At 45.3% G+C, this 27149-nt stretch overlaps 1 protein-coding gene across 1 annotated transcript in view; it reads right to left on the bottom strand.

The window, feature by feature from the left end:
- PACS2 (phosphofurin acidic cluster sorting protein 2) overlaps nucleotides 1-27149 on the bottom strand; it is a gene marked incomplete at its 5' end in the record, with an annotated part of 213975 nt that overhangs the window by 166298 nt on the left and 20528 nt on the right. The window contains 4 exons of the mRNA XM_054984815.1: nucleotides 1029-1102; nucleotides 7613-7775; nucleotides 10178-10303; nucleotides 15083-15172. Coding sequence (XP_054840790.1) covers nucleotides 1029-1102; nucleotides 7613-7775; nucleotides 10178-10303; nucleotides 15083-15172 — 453 coding nt within the window. The remainder of the gene's footprint in view (nucleotides 1-1028; nucleotides 1103-7612; nucleotides 7776-10177; nucleotides 10304-15082; nucleotides 15173-27149) is intronic.

The raw sequence follows: 27149 nt of genomic DNA on the forward strand, positions 1-27149 counted from the left end.
CAACAATAGGTTTGAATCGGCTATTCTTATGACCTGGCGAGAGTGGGACTTTTTGACTTGACCTAGCATGAGAAATGGGACTGAGGGCACAAGTGATTTGCATGTTTTCCAAAAAAAAAGCAAGTATCTATGTGAAGAATTTATGCCAATGTGCCTTTTGGAGAACCCCCAAAGAGCAACTTGGTGAAAATCCAAAGAGGATGACACAGTCATACGGCTCAGACATAGGGAGGCGTGGGAGTTTTGTGGGAGTTTTGTGATTGGTCCACTAATCCTAAGGACATTGATTGATTGATTGATTGATTGATTGATTGATTGATTGATTGATTGATTGATTGGTTGGTTGGTTGGTTGGTTGGTTGGTTGGTTGGTTGGTTGGTTGGTTGGTTGGTTGGTTGGCCCTGCACAGAGCAAATTGCAGTAGTCTAACCTAGAGATGACTGTGGAGTGAATCACTGGAGCCAGATCTGCCCGAAACAGGAAGGGGGCCAGCTGGTGAGCCTGGTGAAGACGGTAGAATGGCGACCTTGTCACTATGGACACCTGCTTATCCAAGAAAAGCAAAACAGCCAACCAAACCCCCAGGCTTTTCATGGAATCCACCAACAATAACCGGACCCGTCAAGAACCAGTAGCTGCACCCCCTCCAGAGGCCCGGTCCTCCCCAACCACATAACTTCCATCTTAGATGGATTCAATTGCAGCCAGCTCTGTTTTAACCATCCGGCATCCAGCCACTGGGCCAGATCTGAGAAAGCCGCCTCAGGCTGCATTCCTAGTAGGCAAAAGAGCTGGGTGTCATCAGCATGTTGGTGGCGCCCAATGCCATACTTCCTGATGAGTTCCACTAGAGGATGTCTGTAAGTCCTGAACATCACTGGGGACAAGACTGCACCCTGCAGAACGCCACACACCAGTGGCCGCTTGGAGGGCCCTTTGTCTCCAGTGGCAACCCTCTGAGGGTCCCTGGAGGAAGGACTGCTGCAGAGCAGGAAGAGTTGATACAGCAGGAAAAGCTGATACACTACCTCCCCTTGAACAGCATCATCGCTTGCTTCTTGTTCCGAAGAGAAACTTTCGTATTCCTCTTCAGAATAATTGTCTGTAGGAAGAATCACACAGAAGTGACAGCATGATGTCTTTGCAGTAGAAACACTCAGAAATTAGATCAAATGTATTAACACTGAAAGTCAGATATTATAAAGACGTAAAAAAACCAGAAACTGCAAGGCTCCACTTTGGACACTGCAACAGAAGCAAATTAAAAACAGGGCTGCCCTTCCCTGCCACGGCTGTTCGTCGAGTGTCTTCTGGCACGCACACACTGGGGGCTGCGCACACGCAGGCTGGCCATGGAGAGATTTTTCTGGCTCTTAAAATCTGTAAAGGGGTGCTCAGCTTTCACTGCGCATGCGCAGTGGTTCTCCTGCCAAAAACACGGGTTGTAAGGCAGAGTGCCCTGAATTCCTTCAGTTCTCCTGAGCTGCTGGAGTAAGGAAGATACAGGCAAAAATTACATAATAATAATGATAACATTCGATTTATATACCGCCCTTCAGGATGACTTAACACCCACTCAGAGTGGTTTACAAAGTATGTCATTATTATCCCCACAACAAAATACCCTGTGAGGTGGGTGGGGCTGAGAGAGCTCTGAGAGAGCTGTGACTGACCCAAGGTCACCCAGCTGGCTTCAAGTGGAGGAGTGAGGAATCAAACCCGGCTCTCCAGATTAAAGTCCCACACTCTAACTACCAGCGAGGCAGGAGGGAGGGAATGTGTGCCTGCAAAGAAGACACAGAAGACACTCGAACAACAGCGCAACTCTGCAAGTGCAACTCTGTTGTCATCGTCGTTGTGCTACTGTGCTAATCACCAATGGGGGAGGGTGTGAGTGGATCAGCCAAACAATTATTGTAGACAGCTGCACCCACTGCTGACTCTCCTCTAGCCTTTGCGTCGACACAATAATGCTTGACAAAGGTGTCAGCTGAGGACCATACGGAAGCTTGGCAGAGATCCTGAAGGGGGACTCCTCGCAGGGAAGCTGATGAAACTGGCGCCTTAGCTGGATTTGCCCTGATCACCAAAGCACATGGGACCTCAAGCCTTATTATAACACAGTCTAATAGGTGTAACTATCCACCTTGATAAAGTCTGGAGGACGTTGAAAACCCCTTACAGCATCCAAAATAACACCCCAAAAGTGATCTGGATTTACAAATATCCTTTGTTCTATAAAAATCAAAAAGAGTCCAGTAGCATCTTTAAGACTAACCAACTTTATTGTAGCATAAGCTTTCGAGAATCACAGTTCTCTTCGTCAGATGCATGGAGGGAAAAAAGAAACATGCATCAGACGAAGAGAACTGATTCTCGAAAGCTTATGCTACAATAAAGTTGGTTAGTCTTAAAGGTGCTACTGGACTCTTTTTGATTTTGCTACTACAGACTAACACGGCTAACTCCTCTGGACCTTTGTTCTATGATACTAGCACCAATACAATTTAAATTGACATAAATCATAATATTGTACAGAAAAGAAACTAAAGCTACAAAGCACCTTTGCTGGTATTTCAAAACAGTAAAACAATCTCAAAAGTTCTGACAATGGAGCAAATGAGTATACTTTTATGTTCTCACTGAATACATACACCTATCACAATAAGAAACATTTCCCCACTGAATTTTTCATCAGCCCCTAGTATAAACGAAGTATAGTGAAAACCCTCTAAGTACAATTAAAGATGCAAGTAGCCAAACTCTTCTGGCTTTTGGTATGTTGTGTGCATTTATGTCTTTCCTCTTAAGCACAAAGTACAGTGAAACTCTCTTAACAATATTTCCAAAGTAGAAGACGGAGTTGCCATCTGCTACATCTCTCTTTATCTTTCACCTTCCTCCTGTATCTAGATGCATAGACTGCTGCGGTGGAAATGGGTGCTTTGGCATACATGATATGTCAACTGTATACCTTCATGAAAAATAAAGTAAAAACCAGGAGTTATTATTACTTTAGCATGCTCCTCTAGCATGCTCCTCTAGCATGCTCCTTTAGCATGCAACAACGGCATCGCTCACGTTCACGGTACTCGCTGCCTTCCCACTGCCTAACGCAACTTACCCTGTAAGACCACCAAGAGTGCCTCCTCTCATCTGGGAAGCGAATGCCACAAGAGCTGCAGTTAGCTGTGAACTGGGAAGACGAAAGTCAAGTCTCAGCTCTGCCATGAACTTGTAAAATGGTCGCTTCTTTTCTCTCTGCCTCAACTCACCGCTATGGAAGTAAAACATGGTTGCACTCACCTATAACGGATGTTCATCGAGTGGTCAACAGTGCAATCACGTATTGGTACTGCACATGTGTGCAGATCTGCCATGGGAGCAACTTCCAGAGCTCTTCAGAATAACTGAGGTGCTCCCTGACCCCTCCGTGCACCAATTTTCCCCGCACTGTTCAGTGCTCCGAGGGGAAGGGGAAGAGGAAGCACCCAACCCTCAGTTATCTCTGCTGCCACCAGAAACCTCAAATGAAAAGAACAAATTTAACAAAAGAGGCTCACAGCAGGGCTGGAGGGAAGGTTGTGCGACTTCACTGGTGACCACTCAATGCACAGCAGTTACACGCAAACACCACCACGTTTTCATCATCGTGACCGCAGCGCAGCCCCGCATGGGACACAAGCGACCTTACTTGATGCTCTCGACGGAATGATGACCCTAATGCTGCTTTGCCCACAGCTGCCACCTTCATGACGTCACTATCTACCGTATTACGTGTGATGAACGTCGAAGAGGATGTGCTGATGGGGAGACCAGCCCAGAGCTCTGTCAAGGTAGCCTGAGATCTCGTAGAGTGCGCCTGGACAATCAAGGGGGATTCCCTCTCGGTCGACTTAGAACATCACCTTCTGGTGAACACCACCCAGAGTGACAGAGGCTGAGCTGAGACCTTGAGATCTTTTTTATGATCAGAATACCCAACAAATTAACATCCTTTACAACAGTCTTTGTCCTATAAAGACAGAAAAGGAAAGCCCTCCTAATGGCAGGGGGATGAAAAGCGTTGTCATCATTGGGAGTGATGTCTTGGGCAAATGGAATTTTGAAACCACCTTGGGCAGAAAGATGTGAGCATGGAAGACTACGTCAGACTCATGTATTTTAAGGAAAGGTGGGTCATTTCTAAGAGACCCCAACTCCGAAACACGTATTCAGAAGTGACAGCTATAAGGACAACCACTTAAGGAAGAAAGTCGCCATAGGCTTAGAAGGCTTTTGCATTAGTTTAACTAACACTGACTATAAGCTCCAAGGTGGGACAAACCTAAGCAGCGGCAGAAACTTGCTTACGCTCGAGTCCCCTCAAGAACGGTTCCAGGAACAGCAGCACAGGAAGGGAGAACGTTGGGCAAGATGGCTGATAATGGTGCTAAAGGTACTCTAATAGGAGAGTGAGAACCCCTGCCTGGCTAGTGAGAGAAGGTAATTCAAAACCTTACCAAGGAGACAGTCCTTAGGGTTGACAGCAAGTCTACCACACTATGAGGTGAATCCTTCTGATTTAAATGAATAGGATCTTATGGTAGAGAAAAGAGCTACGGGAGGATGAGCCAGATGAAGGGGGAACAGGTGACAGACTCCCCTGGAAAGCCTGATCAGAGGTGAGAACCATGCCTGCCTAAGCCTGAAGGGTGCCACCAAGATGATCTTTGACTGAACCAAGCCTGTCGTCACTAACACTGTGGGAATGAGTGGGAGAGGAGGGAAAGCGTAACACAACTCGTCCGCCCACAAAAACCAATAGATGTCCCCCAGATAATCGGCATCTCTTGCTCCCAGGGCACCAAAACGGGTACACTTTGCCTTGGCAGATGTGGCGAAAAGATGTATCTCAGACATGCCCCACAATTGAAATACTTTCTGTTACTGAACCTGGTCCAAGGACCACTCACGAGGGAACACCTGGTTAGGACACAGGGAGCCTGCAATGTTGTTCTGCTCCCCGGAATATGTATAGCCCTGACGGATATGCTTTGCCTTATACACCAATTCTAAATCTCTGCTGCTTCCTTGCATAGTGGTCAGGATCCAGTACCCTCTTGTTTGTTTGTTTACATAAAACGTTGTTGTTGTATTATCTCTCTCTGTCTATATGGCCTTTCCACTGAGAGTATTCTGAAAAGACTCCAGAGCCGGATGAATGGCTTTGCCTCTGAAAAAGGCCACATCCCTCAGATTCCTGGGTCTCCACGGTGTCCTCCCCCCTCCCCGTAAGGAGGCATTGGTGGTGACTGTGACATCCATGGGGGGATCCCAAAGGGAGTTCCCGGCATGAGATTGTTCCTGACTAGCCACCAGGGCAAGTGGCTGCAAAACTCTGCCCTTGGGATTGACCCGGCTCTTTGAGTTCTTGGATTTCTACCCCACTCTGCCCACAAGCAGGCTCAGACTGGATCTCAACATTTTAGATACACAGTAAACAGAATAAAATTGGCAGCAATATAAACATTAATAGTTAGCTGTCGGGGGGGGGTGAAAATGTTTGAATAAACCAGTTTTGTAAAGGATGCACAGTGAGGGTGTGTGATCTGGGTTCAGGAACAGGCAAAAGGGCTGGATTTATGCCGATCTGGCTAAATCTAGCTTTCACGGTTCAGATTAGAGAATCCTGGATCTGATCTGAGCGCCCAAAACAAGATGTCTGGTTAAAGTCTGGGTTAATTCAAGTTAATCTGGAAAATGCGGCTTCAGTCTCTTGGCTGGCTGGTCCTTGGACTTCTCCCATGTTTTTTTCCAGGAGGTCAGGAGGAGGAGGGAGGGGGGAAATGAGGCAGAGGCGGGGGGGGAGGGGGTCGATCCAGGCAGGATCTCTCCTTGTCTGGCCAATGGAATTCTCCGAAAAGAGGGAGCCTTTTTCAAACTGTGTGCAAGGAGCAAGAAAGCAGGCTTGGCTCAGAGCAGCCACCATTTTGTGTGGTGCAGCCTTGGACGGATAAATGACACTGTAAAGCCATTTCAATTTTTTTTGTATCGGAAATATTTTCCTTCATCGGATAATTCATCCAGGAAAGATGTAGCTATGAAAATGCTAGCCAGCAAGCAACTGAAGCAGCAGTCTTTCCACAGACAATCCTCTCCTCAGAAAAGGAAAGAACGGTGTGGCTGGAAAGGTACGTTGTAGGAAAAGCTCCTTGAAAAACTGGATCTGACAAAGTCAAACACAAAACTTGTGTCAATTTACTTTGCTCCACAAAATAAATACTACTTGATAAGTTAATTGTTCCAAGTCAGAATCATCTATGAGAGTCGTAACAACTGTCTAAGGAGGATGAAAGACTTTGGGGATTATGTGGTCTTCTGGTCTGTTCTTCCAATAAACGACGACTACAGAGAAGCTGAAATTACAGGAGGAGGAAAGGATTTCATCTGACCCCCTCCACACTGTAGCCTTCTGTACTGTGGTGCGTTTTGTTTACAGGGTCCTCCAGCCCTTGAAAGGGTATAATGTCGCAAGAGAAGAGGAAAGCAAGGAAAGACCTGCTTGGCCAACTTCTTCCATGAGCTTTGCCACTGGATCCAACCCTTCATCTTTACTTGTGAGTTCATTAAATGGCAGTTTCAATAAGAATACACTCTGGCACTTCCCCAAAATGCATAGGGGTGGGCTCTGTCAAGACTCCAGGCAAAGAAAACCCTGAAGTTCAAGAGTGACCTCTCTCTAATTCTTTGAAGTCTGCACCATACAGAGAGCACATAAAGCCCTTAATGGCAGCCGGGGGGGGGTGTGCTGTGGCTCAGTGGCAGAGCATCTGCTTGGCATGCAAAAGGCTCTGGGTTCAATTCAAGTCAGTTCAGAGCATATCCACTTAAAAAGGTTTAAGTAGTAGGTGACGTGAACGCCCATGAAGATGCTGAAGCACGGGCGAAATGTACTCCTGGCCACACAGCTCCCTCGAAAGAGGGCCCCCCCGCTGTCTTCTACACTAGCTGAACCTTCCAGGCGATCATGATGGGAAGTTTAATCCTGCACCTCTGCACCTGCCCAACCTTCTAACCAAGTTAAGCTGCTTTATCCAGTGGAGCACTCCTCAACCTCACTCCCGCAACCCAGCATCCTTAGGCACCCCACGGCATCAGGCATAAGTGATCAGAGCAGCCTGAACCCCAGGCCTGATGAGAGTCCCCATTTCCAAATGGCTGGGTGCTAGGCCTCCCAAACGTCACTCATTCAGTTTTTGTTGAATTTAATTTAATCAAGTTCCAGTCCTGTACCTTGGCTAGAATGAGGACCTCCAGGAGCCCTAACAAGGAGAAAGAACTACGTCTTACAAGAATCAGATGATCAAATCCACATTTCCTGCCAATCTTTCAAGTACGGATGTTTGGATGTTGAAATGGAAGCGGGACAGAAGAAGGAGAGCGGCTTGGAGAACATCCTGTGGCAATTCTGAACCAGGGCTCAGCAGGAGCGAATTACACAACTGAACAGCAAATCTCTGAATACCCGCCACGTCCCGCAGATGTGCAACAAAGACTTCTTGACGGACTGAGTTCATGCAGGTGTGGTAAAGGTACTGAAGGGTGATCTTTTTCCCATTTCCAGAGTTACCTGATGACTTGGTTTTCTGGCTTGCCTGAAGAGAACTTTCCTCGGGGTCTATTGGCTGACTGGACAGCGAGAAGATCCAGATCTCTGCGACTTTGGTCATTGCTTCCTTGATGCTGCTGAAAAGGCTCAAAACCTGGCCATTTTCTGTTGGGTGCTGCATTACCTGAGGTTGAAGACACAAACTTGCACTTCAATAAAATCGTATCTAAGCCCCCCCCCTCACTCAGTTTATGTTTAAGTAATTCAAAGATGGGGGCTCCATGTTTTAAGAAAAAGCAATTTGTTTGGTTTTTTAAATTATCAATAGAGAAGATAAGTAGAACTCAAATAAATGAAATAATTCCGTCTTCCTTAATTCTAGCCATTTGTATACATCCTAAAATTATAAGTTTCATTGCATTCTCTGGTTTCTCCGTTCCAGTAATTAAGAAAGAGAGACCATCTTTGTACAAAGAGACTGTGCATGTTTTTCTCCCCATATAAACTGTTAATAGACTACTATTTTATCCATTACCACAACTATCCATCACTTCCTAAGCCATTCTTTGATAGATTATTACTTTGTTTCCAGTAATTTACAATGAATATTCTTGCCACTGTTATCAAGTTCCTCAAAAAAATTTTCCCAGTGGATTTTCCATTTGACTTAATAAGACTATCTTCATGTACATTCACTTTACCAGATTAAAATTTTGCTCAAAACTTCACATATTTTATCCCAAAATTGTTTTATAAGAAGGCCGATCCACCAAATATTTTAAAAAGTTCCTTTTTCTTGACAGCATCTCCAACATTGTTCAAAATTATTACTAAACATTTTATTTTATTCAGTTAGGGCTGTAGGCACACGGTGAATTTAGACCTCATCAGAAACTGGCCGCGCTGCACGAGTGTCGCAGGGAGTGGACTGAGCAGGAGGGGGGCGGAGGAGCGGTTTGTTTTTGTTTTTCCCTTTTGGGGGGAGCAGAGTATGGAGCGCTATCGTGCGACCCCGGTGTCAACACTCCAGCAATCAGACAGGAAAATGCGTACCAAACATTTTAGCAGCAACAAAATGTATTTCATACGGCCACATTAAAAACACACAAAATGCACACAACGTAAAGGTTAACAAGGGAACCACCACAACACGGAGCAGAAAGTCAGCCTGGCTCAGAAGCACAAATCAGGCTGCAACCAATTAGGACCCCCGCAGGACTTCAAGGGGAATGTCCATAGCAGCCAACGCAAACCACGGACACGTGCAAGTGAGGGCGGGAAGAAGAAGAAGAAGAAGAACCATCTTCTCTGCTGCTGCTGGACTCGGGTCAAGGCTGGCTCACATTGCCACAAGAGCCAGAGAGCCAGGCCAGTGCAGCGCTCCGGAAAGGAACCCTGTCGCATTCGCTCTTACCTGGCCGCACATGTATCAAGGGCCCCACCAAATACTGCATATGGCTCTCGTGGACTTAGCGGCAGCTCTCGATTCCACAGGCAGAACTGTGTGCTGGACAAAGCCAGCAGGCACAGGCATTGACAAGAGTTTACTATTCTTGTTGGGGGAACTCTACAGCTTCGGGTACACCAAAACAATAGTGGGCATCTCTGGTTCTTTAGCCGAGGAAATTTCAGTCTCCATAGGAGTAACCAGGGGTGTGTTGTGGCCCCTTTAACGTTTTCTATCTGTATATTGATAACATTGTTGAGAAGTTATCATGATTTTTTTCTCCTTCACTGGACTCGTGGAAAATATCTGTCCTATTATACGCAGATGACATGGTTCTACTATCTCTTACCCACGCTGATTTAAGGAGGATATTTAAAATGCACTCCGTGAAGCCTTCTCGTTTGTTAGAACTACTGAAAGCCACCAGGGCACCTCCTTGCCTTCCTTCTGAATCTTGGCAAGTGTGAGCCGAGTCAGGCTTTGTGGGGGTGCAGAGATCACTCAAATACCCATTTCAGAAAAAGAAAAAACATAATTTTATTGCATAAGCAGTCAATGAATACAAAAAGAAAAAAGCCATTTGTTGAGCAACAAGGGACTATCACCATTTGGGGAAAAGGAAAACTGAAATGCAACGATCTTTCCTTAAATCTAATATTTACTTCCCTATAAATATGGAGAAGCAGAATAAAGTTTCCAGATTTCTTCTACAGGCTCTGCCTGTCCTGCCAGCCTTTTCTCTTGAGGTCTGACACCTCTCCTCTATCGGACCAAGAGCTCTCTTGTCTGCTTGTCATGTTCTTGACCCCCCCCTTCCCCAACTCCTGTGCATTGCCTAGCAGAAAGTCTAGAAGGAAGGAAATTTAAAAACTGAGTCGGGTGTGGCAACCTCTGTTATGAACATGTAGCTCTTCACCCTCAGAAGATGGTCTATTGTTGTCCTGGGTAGTTCCATCAACATACAACTTTACAACCTGCCACCTCTGCAGGAGGAAAAAATTAGCTCTATACCTGTCAGGATGGTTTTCGTTTAGCCTCTGAACATTCAGAGTGTAAATTTAACATTTACCGTTTAAAGTTGTGAATTTTTAAACAGAAACCTGGGGGATGAGTGTAATTTCACCACAACAGGCTCTTACCTCAGCCATGTTAACTGATCCTCCTGCCAGCGTCTTGTGGCCAAGCATTGTTCTGTTCTTATATCGCTTCCTTCTCTGTAGCATGATTTGAAGTTGATTGCCTTCTCTTTTCAAGAAATGAGGATACTGCCATTGAAATAAGGTTTTAAAACTTTACCACAATTTTTAAAACATATTTACAATCCTCACAATTCCCCTTCCATCCATCCATCCATCCATCCATCTCTCTCTCTGTCTCTCTCTCTCCACACACACACACACACTCGAATGTTTTCCCAGCAGGAAGGGAAATTATGAGAAGTTAGTTTGAAATCTTCAGGCTCACATCTCTCCCCAGCTGCAGTTGCTTAAGGCAGTTCTTATCTGGGTATCAGATAGACAAGTGAGTCCCTGTGGGGAACCTGGCACCTCCCAACGTGTTTTCTGGTTTCCATGTTCTTCTTTCCCAAAGCAAACAGCCAGTCTCAGCTTTTTTTCTGCTGGTAGCACCTCCATGATGTCTACAGGGAGCCTGGCTGCAAACCCCTCAACATTCTATGGCTGGAGCCAGCCCCTTTCTGGTGAGGTCAGCCTCTTCTCAAAACTCCAAGAGTCCATAAGTTAAACAAGACCGGGGAGCGCTGAGACAGCCTTTAACAGCAATTGTTTAAAATCTTTGTAATAATAACAACAACATTTGATTTATCTACTGCCCTTCAGGATGACTTAACACCCACTCAGAACGTTTTACAAAGTATGTCATTATTGATGGTTGTTGTGGGTTTTCCGGGCTGTATTGCCGTGGTCTTGGCATTGTAATTCCTGACGTTTCGCCAGCAGCTGTGGCTGGCATCTTCAGAGGTGTAGCACTGAAAGACAGAGATCTCTCACACTGTGTCACTGAGAGATCTCTGTCTTTTGGTGCTACACCTCTGAAGATGCCAGCCACAGCTGCTGGAGAAACGTCAGGAACTACAATGCCAAGACCACGGCCATACAGCCCGGAAAACCCACAACAACCATCGTTCTCCGGCCGTGAAAGCCTTCGACAATACATATGTCATTATTATCCCCACAACATACACTCTGTGAGGTGGGAGGGGCTGCGAGAGCTCTGAGAGAGCTGTGACTAGCCCAAGGTCACCCAGCCGGCTTCAAGAGGAGGAGGGGGGAATCAAACCTGGCTCTCCAGATTCGAGTCCCACGCTCTTGACCACTACACCAAACTGTAGAAAGTCTTCTTGGAATATTAACAAATCTAAATGCGACCTACATCTAGATGTCATAATAGCAGTATCTTTGGACACTTCCCCAAGCTCCCCGGCATTGCTTACCAAAGCCCTACTTACTAAAGGGCAGCTGCAACTAATGGCGGAAGGGGAATGACCCAGACCAAGATCCTCCACCTCTCCCTGTGTCTAGCTACGTCACTGAATACCAAATCTCAAACCAAAATCTTCTACAGTTCTCCCACCTCCCCTCATGGTCTCTAGGAGCAGACTGAGCCTCTGAAGTTTACGAAGCTGGGAGCAGGGGAGGAGGCAGGCAGGGAGAGAAGGGCGGAGGAAAGGAGGGGGGACCCTTACGTGGCTCGAGCTTTCCTCTGTGCAGGAGGCTGATAGCAGTACTGAATTAACTGGGACTTCTGATTTCAGAGATGATGACGAACCACAATTAGTACCCAGAGCCCTTAACAAACAGGCTGCAAAGCACAGCTTAAAGAACAGAGCTGCCAGCCCTCCTGCTGCTGAACTTGTTGTTCTGCAGAGGCACATATAAAGAACACAAGAACAAAGGAAGAGCCAAGCTGGAGCAGACCAACGTTCCGTCTCGTCCATCCCTCTGCTCACCCAACGGCCGACCAGCCACTCCCAGGAAGCCCGCAAGCAGAGCAAGCGCAGCAGCCTCCCTCCACACGTGCTCCTCCGCAACTGAGACTGCAGGGACCAGACAGCCCACGTGACAAGCGGCCACGGGTAACCTCGTCCTCCATGAATTTGCCCACTCCCCTTTTAAAGCCCTCCAAGTTGCCAGCCATCGCCACATCCTGTGGCAGCCAGTTCTGCAATTTAACTACACACTGTGTGAGTAAGTACCTCCTCATGTCTGGCCCAAACTCCCCAACCCTCAGCTTCAGTGCATGACTCCAGGCTTTAGCATTGTGAGAGAATCAGAAAAGTTTCTCCTTGTCCACTCCACACCATGCACGATTGTACAGACCTCTGTCTTGTCTCTCCTTACGCCCCGTTTTTCTAAGCTAAACAGCCCCCACGTATTTAAGGTCTATCCCCCCCAATCATTTTGGTTGCTCTTTTCTGCCCCTTTACAAGCTCTACAGTGTCTTTTTTTAGGTGAGGTGATCAGCACTGTATTCCAAGTGTGGCCTCATCATAGAGATAATAATCTCTATTACTATCTCTATGAGGAGGCCACACTTGGAATACAGTGCTGGTGGTGAGAGGGATAGCGGCTAAAGCGTGCAGACCAAACTTCTCATCTTGAGAGGTGTGCCGTCTACGAGCTGCATGCACCCAGCATGTGACAGATAGGCTAGAAAGACTGATCCAGCCCACAGATTATGAACATGAACAAGGGTGAATATTAACAGTGTAGGGAGAGTGTTAGAACAGCTCACTGTGAGCTGAAGCTAGCAAGAGATGCTAAACACAACAAAAACGGGCTCGCTGGTTATGTTTGGAGCAAGAAGAAGAACCAGGAAGTGGTAGGCCCGCTGAGGGGAGAGGCAAGGTGAATTTTAACAGGTGACAGAGAGAGGGCAGAACTGCTCAACTCTTGCTTTGCCTTGGTCTTCTCTTGTAAGGGAAACCTGGCAAAAAGAGAACACATGATAAAGAAAGGAAGCTACAGCTTAGAATAGGCATGGGTGGTACTTAAACACCTAGCTTCTTTAAATGAAACCAAGTGCTCAGGGCCAAATGAATTGCAGCCAAGGTACTAAAAGAGCTTCAAGGTGTGATTTCAGAGTCTCTGACTATAACCTTTTCCAATTATTGACAAACAGGTGAGATGTCAGAAGACTGGAGGCAAGCAAACGTTGTCCCCATTTTCAAGAAGGGGAAAAAGGAGGATCCAGGTATCTACTGACCAGTCAGCTCAACATCCATGCCTGGAACGGTTTTAGAACAAATCTTCAGTCAGTCCTTGAGCATTTAAAAAAGACGGCTGTGATTACGAAGAGCCAGCATGGGTTCCTCAAGAACAAGACCCTACCTTACCCCCTCTCCCCCTTTTTTGATAGAATTACTGCTTTGGTGGATGAGGGGAATGCTGTGCACGTAGTTAATCTTGATTTCAGTGAGGCTTTTGGTAAGGTCCCGCATGATACTCTTGTTGGCAGGCTGGTAAAACGTGGTTTGGATGCTACTACTGTTGGGTGGATTTTAATTGGCTGACAGATTGTATCCAAAGAATGTTTGTAAACGGTTCCTCGCCATCTTGAAAAGGAGTGATACGTGCAGCGCCTTAAAGATCTGTCCTGGGCCCTCTGTTGTTCAACTTCTTTATAAATGGCTTGGAAGAAGAGGGGATGGTACTAAATTAGGAGGGGTAGCAAATGTTGTAGAAGACAGAATCAAGATTCAGGATGTTCTTGACGGTTGTATCAAAGAAGTTGTTTTCTGTTGCCTCAGAGGGTTGTACCAGAAACAACGGGTTAAAATTAAGTAAAAAATGTTCGGGGCTAAACATCAGGAAGAACTTCTTGACAGAACAGTACCTCAGTGAAACAGGTTTCCTTGGGAGGTTGTGGGCCCTCCTTCCTTGAAGGTATTTAAGAAGAGGTTAGATGGCCACCTGACAGCAACAATGCTTCTATGGCTCAGTATGAATGTGCGCAGATTGGGAGAGGGGAGGCATGAAGGGACGACCCTGGGCTGGGCTCTTGTGGACCTTTCTGGTACGTCCAGGGTAATGCCGATCGCTACTTTGGGATCCGGAAGGAATTTTCTGCCAGGCCCAACTGGCCAGGGATCCTAGACATTTTTAGCCTTCCTCTGGGTGTTGAGCAGAGGCCACTGGGGGAGTGAGGAAGGATAGCAAGCTTTAAAGGCAGAGTTTTGAGCTTGTGTCTCCCAGGTCCTAGTCCAGCACTCTTACTACTAACCACACTGGGTCTCAATTCCTCAACAAAAAGCTAAAATTAAATAATTTTTTTTAAAAGTCTTCACCAAAAAGTTCCTATAAAATGAAGATAAGCAATTCTGGAAACAATTTTAACAGTATTTTTAACAGGCGTGAACAAGTTCCCATACTCTCCATTGGCACTGATGGGGTAGTACTCAGGGCATATCCTCTCTTCATAAAAAGACTTACTGAACTACGGATGAGAATTGGCTGCACATGAGATACTGTACGATTATTCTATGCAAAGAGAATAGGTCCTCTTAAATGCACCCCAGTGCTGAAATATTCTCACTAGATATCAAACTGATATGAAAGTTAATGCAATGAAGACTACATAAAAAATATTCCCTCAGGACTTTGACTAAGACACCAATACTTTAAATTTAGACTTAAAGCTGGCAGAGGATGTGGCAGGGCTGGGGAAGGCTTTCTGTTGGAGGAGATGTCCCTGTTGAACATCCAGCAGAGCTTTTACCTCCATACTTGCCAGAGAAGCGTCTCAACACTGAAAACTGTTCTGGGATAACCATATATAAAATTAAGCCCTGCCTCAGTAATTTCTAGGTTTTACTGCAGGTGATACTGAGGCAGAACCAGGCAGGAATACATGTGGGATCCTGTTTTGAGGTCAGACGGCATCCTAGGCCTATGGTTCCACATCAGTCAGTCAACAGATCAAAACCTAAAACCACCTCCAGACAGCATTATGTAACAAAGCTACACTCTTGCGATAGAAGGACTTATACTAAGAAGAGACCGGTTGGAGAGGGTTTCCCTCATTACCTGTAGGGAAAATGTCAGTGCAAGTTCTGTTTCTATTTGCCCATTTGAGTGCAGAACAATTTCATGAGATCGTAGTATTCGTTTTGAACCCTGCACAAAAAAAGAACACGCATCAGTGACAGCCATAGTCATCTGTCATGCATACTTAAGAGACGCTACAAGAGACATGATTGTCAGGGTCACTACGTCCCTTCCTCTGCAGATGAACAGCCACTATTTCAGCAAATGCCTCCGTCAAAGGCCTCCATTGTATGAGATGCGTCAGCTTGGCATGCAATGGATTTAATGACAGGCAACGGCAGCCACTTTGGTGTAGTGGTTAAGAGCGTGGGACTCTAATCTGGAGAGCCGGGTTTGATTCCTCACTCCTCCACATGAAGACAGCTGGGTGACCTTGGGTAAGTCACAGCTCTCTCAGAGCTCTCTCAGCCCCACCCACCTCACATAGTGTTTGTCGTGAGGATGATAATAACACACTTTGTAAACCATTCTGAGTGAATGTTAAGTTGTCCTAAAGGGCAGTATATAAATTGAATGTTGTTGTATACTTCATTTATACCCCGTCTTTCTCCCAGTATGAACCCAAAGAAGCTTATATCATTCTCCTCCATTTTATCCTCACAACATTGTGAAGTAAGTTAGGTTGCGAGTACGTGACTAGCCCAAGTGAGCTTCTACAGCTGTGTAGAGTCCAACCTGTATCTCAACACTCTAAGCACTACACCACACTGGCTCTTCACACTGGATGGAAACCTTGAGAGTCAAAAAGGAACACATCAAGGATGCTTTTTATTTTGGTGTTGAAGATTTTGAATAGAGATGTAAAACAAGAAGAGAGGATTAGGAGGGTAAAAATAAAAAAGAGTCATATAAGTTGAGAACCTTCACAGATGGTTTAGTTTTAATTTTGGAGGATCCCCTAACTGGAATTGACATTTTAAAAAAATTATTTCTGTAACTTTTCTTCCAAACTTTATATAACAGTACATTACAGACAATAAACTATTTACAATGCAAAAAGATTAAACTTGTCATAGAAGAGGAAGCAAATTACATAACTTGGAGGCCAACTGAATCTTTGCTATACATATGTTCAAGTTACACTAATAAAACCATAAACATATGAGCCAGAGATGTTCAGTTGTTTTGTGTTGTTTATGTGGTATAGGAAAGGTAGCCATTGCTCAAAGAATGTCGATTGGTATTGTGGGTTATCAATAGTTTGAAATCGGTCAGCTATTTTATCCATGAGAAAAAAAACCCCCAAGATTCTTATTTCAATTTGATAAAGATGGCAGCTTCTCTTGTTTCCAGGTTGTTGCTAAAAGTATTTTTTTCAGCAGCAAGCAGATCAGATTTTTCCTGATTGCCGGGATCATGGGGCCTTCCCAGAAACACAAAAGGATTATTTCAAGGTGTTTAGGAATTGCATGCCCAGTTATTCTACTATATACTATACTATATCACTGTGTTCCGTACAACTCACTTCCTACCCTGGTGCGCCTCCAGAGGGCGCTGCTGTGGAGGGAAGCTCAGAAGAGGCAGCCCATCCCTCCCAGAGCAGACTGCGGTGGGAAGCCCAGGCTGGGATCAGGCGCAAAGCAGGCGGCAATGCCTGCCCACCGCCTTAACCCAGCTGGGATCAGGAGCAGGATAACAAGACAAGAGGCACTTCCAGAATCAAAAGCCAAACAACTCTGTGGTAAACACCACACTGGAGGGAGACACAATGAATATGCACTATTCAGTATTATAAATATATAATTTTTTTAAAGATATTTTAAGGTGAAAAGTGACTAATGCTTAATAAATATGTAACAAAATATCTCTATGAAAAGTCAATAAATATTACAAAATCACAAGTTTACACTGGTGTCGGTCGAATACAAAAAGCATACTCTCATATATAACCTTTCTTTGTGTTGTAGGTGGTGTAGCCAAAGAAAGCTGCTCAAAAGAAGACCAGAAGTTCAACAGGTAAGTATTCCAATAATTCAAATGAATGAATAAAGCTTTTTCTTTTTTTTCTTTTTTCTTATTTAGGTGGAGCTGTGAAGATGTGGTAAGGACCCAAGAGGGTCCCCCTGGCCAACAAGAGGCCAGCTAACAGATTATGCTTGTTTCATGTACACAACACTTCACCAGGGGCCAGAAATCAGTCCACCGAAGGCAAAAAATATGTTCTATAAATAAAACAGTACATATCACCAGTAGAAATATATTAACTTACAAACTATCAAAGGATACCATATGCAAATAGCCTACCCAAATCAGTTTGAAACAAAATTTAAACGCATTTATTTGGTGTACATCCAACCAGTGGCTCGACACAGATGCTCTCCCCACAGGAAACAATTTATAAGACGTGCAGCACCATAAAGCTAAGCTTTCAAAGAGACAAACCAACTACAATAATGGATATACAAAATACTCTTTACAGAAAATAAGTCATGTTTAATTCATTGTTTAAACCTTTAGGGTGTAAACTGTTTAAAGAATAAATCCAATGAACCTCCTTCTGTAATAATATCAAAAGGAGTCCAGTAGCACCTTTAAGACTAACCAATTTTATTGTAGCATAAGCTTTCGAGAATCAAGTTCTCTGTATCATGCATCTGACGAAGAGAACTTGATTCTCGAAAGCTTATGCTACAATAAAATTGGTTAGTCTTAAAGGTGCTACTGGACTCTTTTTGATTTTGCTACTACAGACTAACACGGCTAACTCCTCTGGATCTTCTGTAATAAGTCTCTCTGAATCTTGGCTGCGGGACCCTTACCTGCTACGTATGATACAGTATATTGAAAGTTCGATTCTTTGTGGCGTTCTTTTATAAAATGGTCAACTAATGGAGCCTCCAGGATTTGATTTTGAATTCTTAACACATGCTCAAGTATACGCGTTCTAACTGGTTGTATGGTGTTTCCTGCATATAATTTACGACACACACACCTAATTAAATAGACCACCCCAGCAGTCTGGCATGTGGAGAAGTATTGTAATTTAACAGGGGTAGATCTATGTGCCAATGCCACTTCCCCAGCAGATATAACCATTGAACAAGTTTTACAATGACCACACACATAGTGACCCCTGGGTTTATTACTAACATGTTGAGGGATTCTCTGGTCTGTATGTATTACAATGTCCCTTATGCTCCTCGTCCTTCTAAGACCCACAGTGGGCATCCTGGAATTTCAGATAACAAGTGCCAATGTTTATAAGTAATTCCTTTGATATCCCGTGCCATTGGGGTGTAATCAAGAGCCCAATATACTCCCAATCTGTCACAGCATTCCTTTGGGACAAACAAATCGGCTCTAGGTTTTAATTTAGCTCGTGTCATAGCAACCTGTGTTAAAACACAGGTTGGATATCCTCTATCCTGAAAGGCTTTTTGGAGAGTTCTACTTTCCCGATTGTAATCAGATTCTAAGCTGGAATTACGTTTCAATCTTAATAGTTGACCATATGGTATATTGTCTCTTATATACCCTGGGAGGTAAGACTGATATTGTAAGTAGGAAACCCTATCAGTGGGTTTTCTGAATGGTCTAACTCCCATTTTATTACAAATATCTCTATATACCACAGTGTCCAAAAAGCTAATACAGTTTAGGTCTGCCTGTAAGGAAAATCTAATATTCTCATCAAGCTCATTAATCCACTTGCCAAATGCTTCTAATAATTCTGGACCCTTGAGCATGATGAACAAATCATCAATAAAGCACTGGTAAATGCATACATTAAAAAGGATTACTTATTACATTTGTTCTCATGGTTAGCCATATATAGATTTGCGATGCTGGGTGCCACTGTGCAACCCATAGCAACACATTTTGTTTGAAAATAAAATTCATCGGTAGATCTAAAGTAATTCTTCTCCAATACAATATCTAATAATTAGAGGAGAAAAGGTGTGCTAGGTATCTGATCCGTTCGTACATACAAAACGCTTTCCACCACAGCCCTTGCCCCTTCATGGGGAATAGATGTATACAGTGCTGTCACATCCAATGGGACAAAAATATGGTCTGTGCTGAGATGGAAACCTTCAGCCAAAGTAAAGAAAGCACCTGTATCCTTTACGTAGGCTGGAGTTTTTATAACCGCAGGTTGTAGGGGGGAAAAAATCTAAATAAATGGCAAGCGGTTCTAGTACTCCACCACACCCTGAAATCATGGGTCTGCCAGGTGGAGGGAATATTCCCTTATGAATCTCTGGGAGGGTATAAAATAAAGGTATTCGTGGAATGGTATTTGTCCATGCATGGCTAACACTTTCAGAAATACCACCTATGGCTAAGCCTTCTTCCAAAACAATCTTAATTAAGCCCATTATATGTGTGGTAGGATCTTGTGTGATGGGAACATAGTTTGTGCGATCTTGCAGTTGGCGGAGAACTTCAGCTAAATAGACCTCAATATCTAGTATAATGATCCCGCCCCCCTTTATGACAATATTGGGATCATGGTCCAAATATTTAAGGGCTAACCATTCTGTCTTAGATAAATTATGCCTATTACTATTACGTGCATCTATAACTGGTTGACAGATCACACCCAAAGAGTTCTAGTTAATGGTTCCTCATCCTCTTGGAGAAGAGTGACAAGTGGAGTGCCTCAAGGTGGGATAGCAGAATATGCTGTAATGGCCAAATAAAAGGAATGGGAAACCTATTACACCTATTATAAAGATGGGAGAAAGTGTGACACAAACGACTTTTATGAATTCTGATCTCTATAAAATCACAGAAATGTTATTTTTCTTTCGATTATGATAAGTTTTAGTTAGAGTTATATATATTAAATAATATAATTAGTATCTTACTATAAAATTGAGTAAGTGTGTTTCAGACAACTCACTTTATACCCTGGTGCACTACCAGAGGGTGCTGCCACAGAGGAAAGCCCAGGTAACTCACCATATCGCTCCAGAAAACATGCTGCGGTGGGAAGCCCAGGCATGGAACAGGAGCGGAGCCTTAACCCATGCCTTAACCCAGCTGGTATTAGGAGCGGAGCAGGTGGCAATGCCCACCCCCCCTTCAGCCAGCTGGTATTAGAAGTGGAACAGGTGGCAATGCCCACCACCACCTTAAGGCAGCTAGTATTAATACCAGAGCAGGTGGCTGTGGCAACCTCCTTCAGGCAGCTGGTATTAGGAGCAGAGCAGGAGGCAATGCCGGACCCCTGCCTTAATCCAGCCGGTATTAGGAGTGGAGCAGGTGGCAATGCCCACCCCCTGCCTTAAACCAGCTGGTATTAGGAGCGGAACAGGTGGCAATGCCCACCCCCCTTCACCCAGCTGGGATCAGGAGCAGAGAAGGTAGCTATGCCTACTCTCTGCCTTAACCCAGCTGATATTAGGAGTGGAGCAGGTGGCAATAAACTCCCCCCTTCAGCCAGCTTGAATCAGGAGCGGAGCAGGTGTCAGTGCCCACCACCACCTTAACCCAACTGGTATTAGTACCAGAGCAGGTGGCAATGGCCATCCCCTTCAGGCAGCTGGTATTAGGAGTGGAGCAGGAGGCAATGCTGGCCCCTGCCTTAACCCAGTTGGTATTAGGAGCGGAGCAGGTAGCAATGCCTGCCCCCTGCTTTAACACAGCTGATATTAGGAGTGGAGCAGGTGGCAATGCCCACCCCCTGCCATAAACCAGCTGGTATTAGGAACAGAGGAGGTGGCTATGCCCACTCTCTACCTTAACCCAGTTAATATTAGGAGTGGAGCAGGTGGCAATACCCGCCCTCCTTCAGCCAGCTGGGATCAGGAGCAGAGAAGGTGGCAATGCCCTCCCCCCCTTCACCCAGCTTGGATCAGGAGGGGAGCAGGTAGATATGCCCACTCTCCGCCTTAACCCAGCTGGTATTAGGAGCAGAGCAGGTGGCAATGCCCATCCCCACCCTAACCCAGCTGGTATTAGGAGCAGAGGAGGTGGCAATGTCCATCCTCACGTTAACCCAGGTGGTATTAGGAGTGGAGCAGGTGGCAATGCCCACCCCGCCCTATCATAACTGGCAGTAAAAGTGGAGCAGGTGGCAATGCCCACCTCCTGCCTTAACCCAGCTGGTATTAGGAGCAAAGCAGGTGGCAATGCCCACCCTCCTTCACCCAGCTGGGATCAGGAGTGGAGCAGGTGGCTATGCCATCTCTGCCTTAACCCAGTTGGTGTTAGGAGCAGAGCAGGTGGCAATGTCCACCCCCCTTCTCTCAGGCAGGATTAGGTGCAGAGCAGATGGCAATGCCCGCCTCTTTCACCCAGCTTGGATCAGACATTGGCAGGTGCCAATACCCACCCAGCGCCTTCACCTGGGTGGGATCAGGCACAGAGCAGGAGGCAATTCCCTTCTTCCTTTCCCCCAGCTGGGACAAGAATTGAAGCAGTTCACAATGCCCACCTCCTTCAGCCTTCTGGAATAAGGCACAGAGCAGGCGGCAATGCCCACCCCATCTTCATCCTGTTGGAATCAGGCGCCAAGCAGGCAGCAAACTCCACCCCCTTCAACTTGCAGGAAGCAGGAGCAGAGAAGGTGGCAATGCCCGCATCACCTTCACCCAGTTGGAATCAGGAGCAGAGCATGTAGCAAAGCCCACCTCCTGCCTTCACCTGTCAGGATCAGGCAAGGAGCAGGAGGTAGTGCTCACTCCTCCCTTCACCCAGCATGGAACAGATGGCAATGCCCACCCACCCCTTCACCCAGCTGGGATCAGGAGCAGGCAACAATTCCTGTCCCCCTTCAGCAAGCTATAATCAGGCACAGAGCAGAAGGCAATGCCCGTTTTCCCTTCGCCTGGCTGGGATCAGGAGTGGAGCAGGTGGCAATGCCTGCCCCCCTTTACCCAGCCTGTATCAGATGTGCAGTAGGTAACAAAGCCCACCACCCCTTCATGTTGCTGAGATCAGGTCTGGATCAGGTGGCAATGCCCACCACCCTCCTTCACCACCCGGGATCAGTGATGGAGGAGGAGAGAATGCTCGCCTGCTTGCTCTCCCGTTTCTAGAGCCCGTGGTATTTTCCCCCACAACGGGCTTTGTTTCTAGTATTAAATAATTTTGTGATTTCAAGCCAACTTGCTTATATGTCTGTGATGTAATGGCAAGTTTCATTAAGATTGAGACAGAAAATATTCCTGAGTATTATGAATATGCTGTACGCTTGATACTCGTACTTTAAAATGTTACGTTTATTACATTTTGAATAGCCCCTGTAATGTGCATTTTAAATTCTTTTTTAAATCTTTACTCTCTTTCCCTTTTTTCCTTCTTTTTGTATCCCTATTTTGTTTTTAAAAATAAAAATGTATTTTAAAAGATTATGTTCTGCTTGTACTACTTCTCTACTCCAACTGCCACAACAGCAGACAGTTCTCTTGCAACAGCATCTCAAAAATTCATTCTGTGAGTCTATCTTAATCACAGCTTCCCTTATCTGACCACATTCCCCAATGTTCCAGAAAGTGGCGACCCTGAACGTGGCCCTACCCTCCTCCATTTTACTTGGGACGTAGCTTAGGCTGTGAGACAGTGATTGGCCCAAGGTCACCTGATAAACTTCACTGGAGAGCAGAGCTTGCATTTGAGGCTGGTTTTTGGCCAGGGGTTGCCTTTCCTTAACATGACCATGTAATTTTGGAATTTACAGTCTTGGGGAAGGTAAAAACTGCACATACTCAGACATGCAGGTTGGACTTCAGGAAAGCAAATTTTAACAAACTGAAAGTTATGCTGGGTAGAATCCCATGGTCAGAAATACTTAAGGAGAAGGGAGTTCAAGGAGGGTGGGAGCTTCTTAAAGGCGAAATACTGAAGGCGCAACCACAAATGATTCCTACGAGAAGGAAAAATGGGAGGGGCCTGAAGAAGCCAAGGTGGCTCCAGAAACAGCTGTCTAATGAATTGGGAAATAAAGAATTTTTTAGGAAATGGAAGGAGATCCTCATAACCAAGGATGTGTGCCAGGAAATGGCGGCTTGCAGTCTGGATGCTTCTCATGGAGCTCCGAGGCATTAAGGTTTTTATTCTTATTTTTAGACTTGTTTTATCTCTCTGGGCTACTCCCAAAGCCAGAAGAGTATAATAATGTAACCTTGTAGCCTAGTCAGGCTATTTTATTTCACAGATAAAATTTTAAAAGGCCTCTACAAACTGCTGTAGCCGTAAATCCCTCTGGAAGCCCCCAATTACAGGGAAATTAGTTGCTACAGCCACCTGGTTCTGGGTGCTGGAATGACTAAAAGTAAAAAAAGGAACAGAAACAACCTGGACTCCGACTTCCCAGTAATCTTCAACTATAAATCTTCAAAGCAGCTCTGTAGAAATGACTTTCTACAAGATGGAGCTCTGTGGGCGGCCATTCCTCCTTCACACGACAGGTTTAACCTGTTGGAGTCCTGGGTTCAAAGGCCCCTGGGTTTAAATGCCCCTTTCCCTGCCGCTGCACAGAGGCATGGAAAGGGGCATTTAAACCCCAGCTTCCACTGCCTGGCCAGGCAGCAGAAGTAAGTCGGATGGGTTTAAATGCCCCTTTCCGTGCTGCTGCATAGCGGCACAGAAAGAGGTATTTAAACCCCAGTGTCAGCTGGAGCAAGGAGGGCGATTTTAATGTTTAAATCTCTCAGCCCCACCCACCTCACAGGGTGTTTTGTTGTGGGGATAATAATATGGCATCCTTTGGAAACCGCTCTGAGTGGGCATTGTTGTCCTGAAGGGCTGTATATAAATCGAATGTTGTTGTTGTTGTTGTTGTTATTAGTAGTAGTAATAGGATCCAAACCACATTTTATCAACTTGTCGACAAGGATATTATGTGGAACCTTATCAAAAACCTTACTGAAATTCAGATAAACAACGTCTACAGCTTTCCCCTGATCCAGCAAGGTAGTAACTTTCTCAAAAAAAAGAGATAAAGTTAGACTGGCATGACTTGTTCTTGAGAAACCCGTGCTGGCTCTGAGGGCAATCTAAACTTTAAAATCCCCGCTTTAGATCACCCTCCATACCAGCTCTGAGGCTCTGAGGGCAATCTAAACTTTAAAATCCCTGCTTCAGATCACCCTCCATACCGGCTCTGAGGGTGATTTAAACTTTAAAATCCGCCCCCCCTTACTCCAGCTGAGTGCTGACAGTCAGCTGGAGCAAGGGAGGCACAGAGAGCGATCTAAACTCCCCCCCTTGCTCCAGCTGACTGTAACAACAACAACATTCGATTTATATACCACCCTCCAGGACAACTTAATGCCCACTCAGAGCAGTTTACAAAGTATGCTATTATTATCCCCACAACAAAACACCCTGTGAGGTGGGAGGGGCTGAGAGAGCTCCAGAGGACTGTGACAAGCCCAAAGTCACCCAGCTGGCTTCAAGTGGAATCAAACCCGGATCTCCAGATTAGAGTCCTGCTGCTCTTAACCACTACATCAAACTGGCTCTCACTTACTGCTCAGTGGATCTGTAACTGGTTGACAGATCACACTCAAAGAGTTCTAGTTAATGGTTCCTCATCCTCCTGGAGAAGAGTCACAAGTGGAGTTCCTCAGGGATTGGTCCTGGGACCTGTTCTGTTCTGCAGATGATACTAAATTGGGAGGGGTAGCAAATACGGTCAAAGACAGAGTCAGGATACAGGATGATCTTGACAGGCTGGAAAATTAGGCTAAAACAAAATTAATTTCAACAGAGATAAATGTAACGTTCTGCATTTATGTAGGAAAAATCAAATGCATAATTATAGGATGGAGGAGACTTGTCTTGGCAGTAGTATGTGTGAAAAGGATCTAGGGGTCTTAGTAGGCCATACACTGAACACGAGTCAGCAGTGTGATGTGGCAGCTAAAAAGGCAAATGCAATTTTGGGCTATATCAAGTGCAACATAGTGTCCAGATCACGCAAAGTGGTGGTATCGCTCTACTTTGCTCTGGTTAGACCTCACCTAGAATATTGTGTTCAGTTTTGGGCACCACAATTTCAGAAGGATATAGACAAGCTGGAACGTGTCCAGAGGAGGGCAATGAAGATGGTGAGGGGTCTGGAGACCAAGTCCTCTGAGGAAAGGTTGAAGGAGGTCGGAATGTTTAGCTTGGAGAAGAGATGACTGAGAGGCGATACGATAATCATCTTCAAGTACTTGAAGGGCTACAATGTAGAGGATGGCGCAGAGTTGTTTTCTGCTGCCCCAGAAGGTCGGACCAGAATCAACAGGTTGAAATTAAATCAAAAGAGTTTTCGGCTAAACATTAGGAAGAACTTTCTGACAGCTAGAGTGTCCCTCAGTGGAAGAGGCTTCCTTGGGAGGTGGTGGGCTGTCCTTCTTTGGAGGTTTTTAAGCAGAGGCAGGATGGCCATCTGACAGCAATGCTGATTCCGTGAACCTGGGCAGATCATGAGAGGGAGGGCAGGAAGAGTTATATCAATGCTGAGTTCTCATGGTCTCTTCTTACATGCCCAGGGTAAGACCGATCACAACCTTGGGATCATGTAGCAATTTTCCCCAGGCCAGTTTGGCTAGGGATTCTAATGGAGTTTTGCCATCTTCTGGGCATGGAGTAAGGGTCACTGTGTGTATGGGGGGTGGTATTTGGGAATTTCCTGCATTTAGCAGGGAGTTGGACTAGATGACCTTAGAAGTACCTTCCAACCCTGTGATTCTATGATTTTATGAAAATTCCCCTTTGCTTGGAAAGTTTGGAAATGTTTCTCCCATAGAAAACATTGGTTAGCTTGTGCAGGGGCTCATAGAATTGGATCCCAGGGTCCAATCTTCCTGAAACTTGTGGGATCTTTAGTGTACATGAAGGAGTAAGTTCCCTGCAAATTTTATAAGAGTTTGCTTGAAAATGACACCGCTAGCTGCCCCCCCCTCGATAATTTTCCCCAGAGAGAATAATGGCCAGGTAAATTTGGGATTATCTAACAAGATTAAAGAATCTGACCCAGATTTCAGGGATACTGGGTTGTTGTTTTTTTTGGTATCCTTGAAACCCAGATCCAGATCACACGAACTTTTTTTGTGCACGCCCCTATGAAGAAGCACAAAATGGTCTCTAGGACTAATTTTAATTAATGCAGCTGATGTATGACAAGGGCGTCAAGGTATTTCATTCTACTGCTTTGCCCCTTTATTTTCTGCTTTTTAGAGTCCAGACGAAGGAGTTGCTTGGTTGCTGCCACCACCACCACCACCCCGCCTCCACTTCTTCCTTCTAATACGTTCTAACTACCTACGCTGACCATTCTGTAAACTGCTGAGATTCTACATGGGAGTGACCATTCCGTGACCGTGGCCACAGGCTCCTGGATCATCAGCCTCTGATGCAGCTATTAGCCTGCGAAACTCCTTCACAGCCTCCTGCGAGTTACTGGGGGCATCCAGAATCCCACCCCACGGATAACTCCCAGTTCCTGCGTTGCCATAACAAGCCTCGGAAATCCTCCCACCCTCCTCCAGCTCAGTGTGGCGCCAATGTTGAAGACTTCTGGTTTGCTACAAACCACAGCTTTTCATTGCTATAAACCATAAACCAGGATTCCAATCCACGGTTTAATCTGATTTGTAGGAAAAGAATCAAACCACAGTCTGCAGTTTATAAATGACACGCTGTAATTTGCTGCAAACCTGTATCAGAGATGCATGTAATCCTGGATTAGGAAACAGAGCTTGATATTTCATGGTGATGGAACAGCCTGGTGGATCCTCGGCCGTTTTATCCCAGATGACAGATTTCATAGCCAGGAGAGAAAAATGGGCCTTTGGACACTTACCGTGAAGGGTCCTTCTCCTCTGAGGACAGGAGGACATCTGTGGGTGTTTCCCACCGTCCTATCAGGGAGGCAGGAAGTTGAAACTTCTTCCTCTTGTAGGTGGGACCACCCCCTGGTCTTCAGTTCGGGTGACTCCCCTCAGCAGTGTTGACTCCTTCATATAAACTGTAATCTATAACTATATCAACTTGTTAATAACTGAAAACAGAGAAGATAAAACACAACGTGCCAAAGAGTGGCAACTAGGAACAGATGAAAAATCACACATACAGAGAATCACAGTGGAATCAGAAAATACTGGTA

The sequence above is a fragment of the Eublepharis macularius genome, chromosome 7 (assembly GCF_028583425.1).
Source record: "Eublepharis macularius isolate TG4126 chromosome 7, MPM_Emac_v1.0, whole genome shotgun sequence".
In the NCBI taxonomy this organism is placed as follows: Eukaryota; Metazoa; Chordata; class Lepidosauria; order Squamata; family Eublepharidae; genus Eublepharis; species Eublepharis macularius.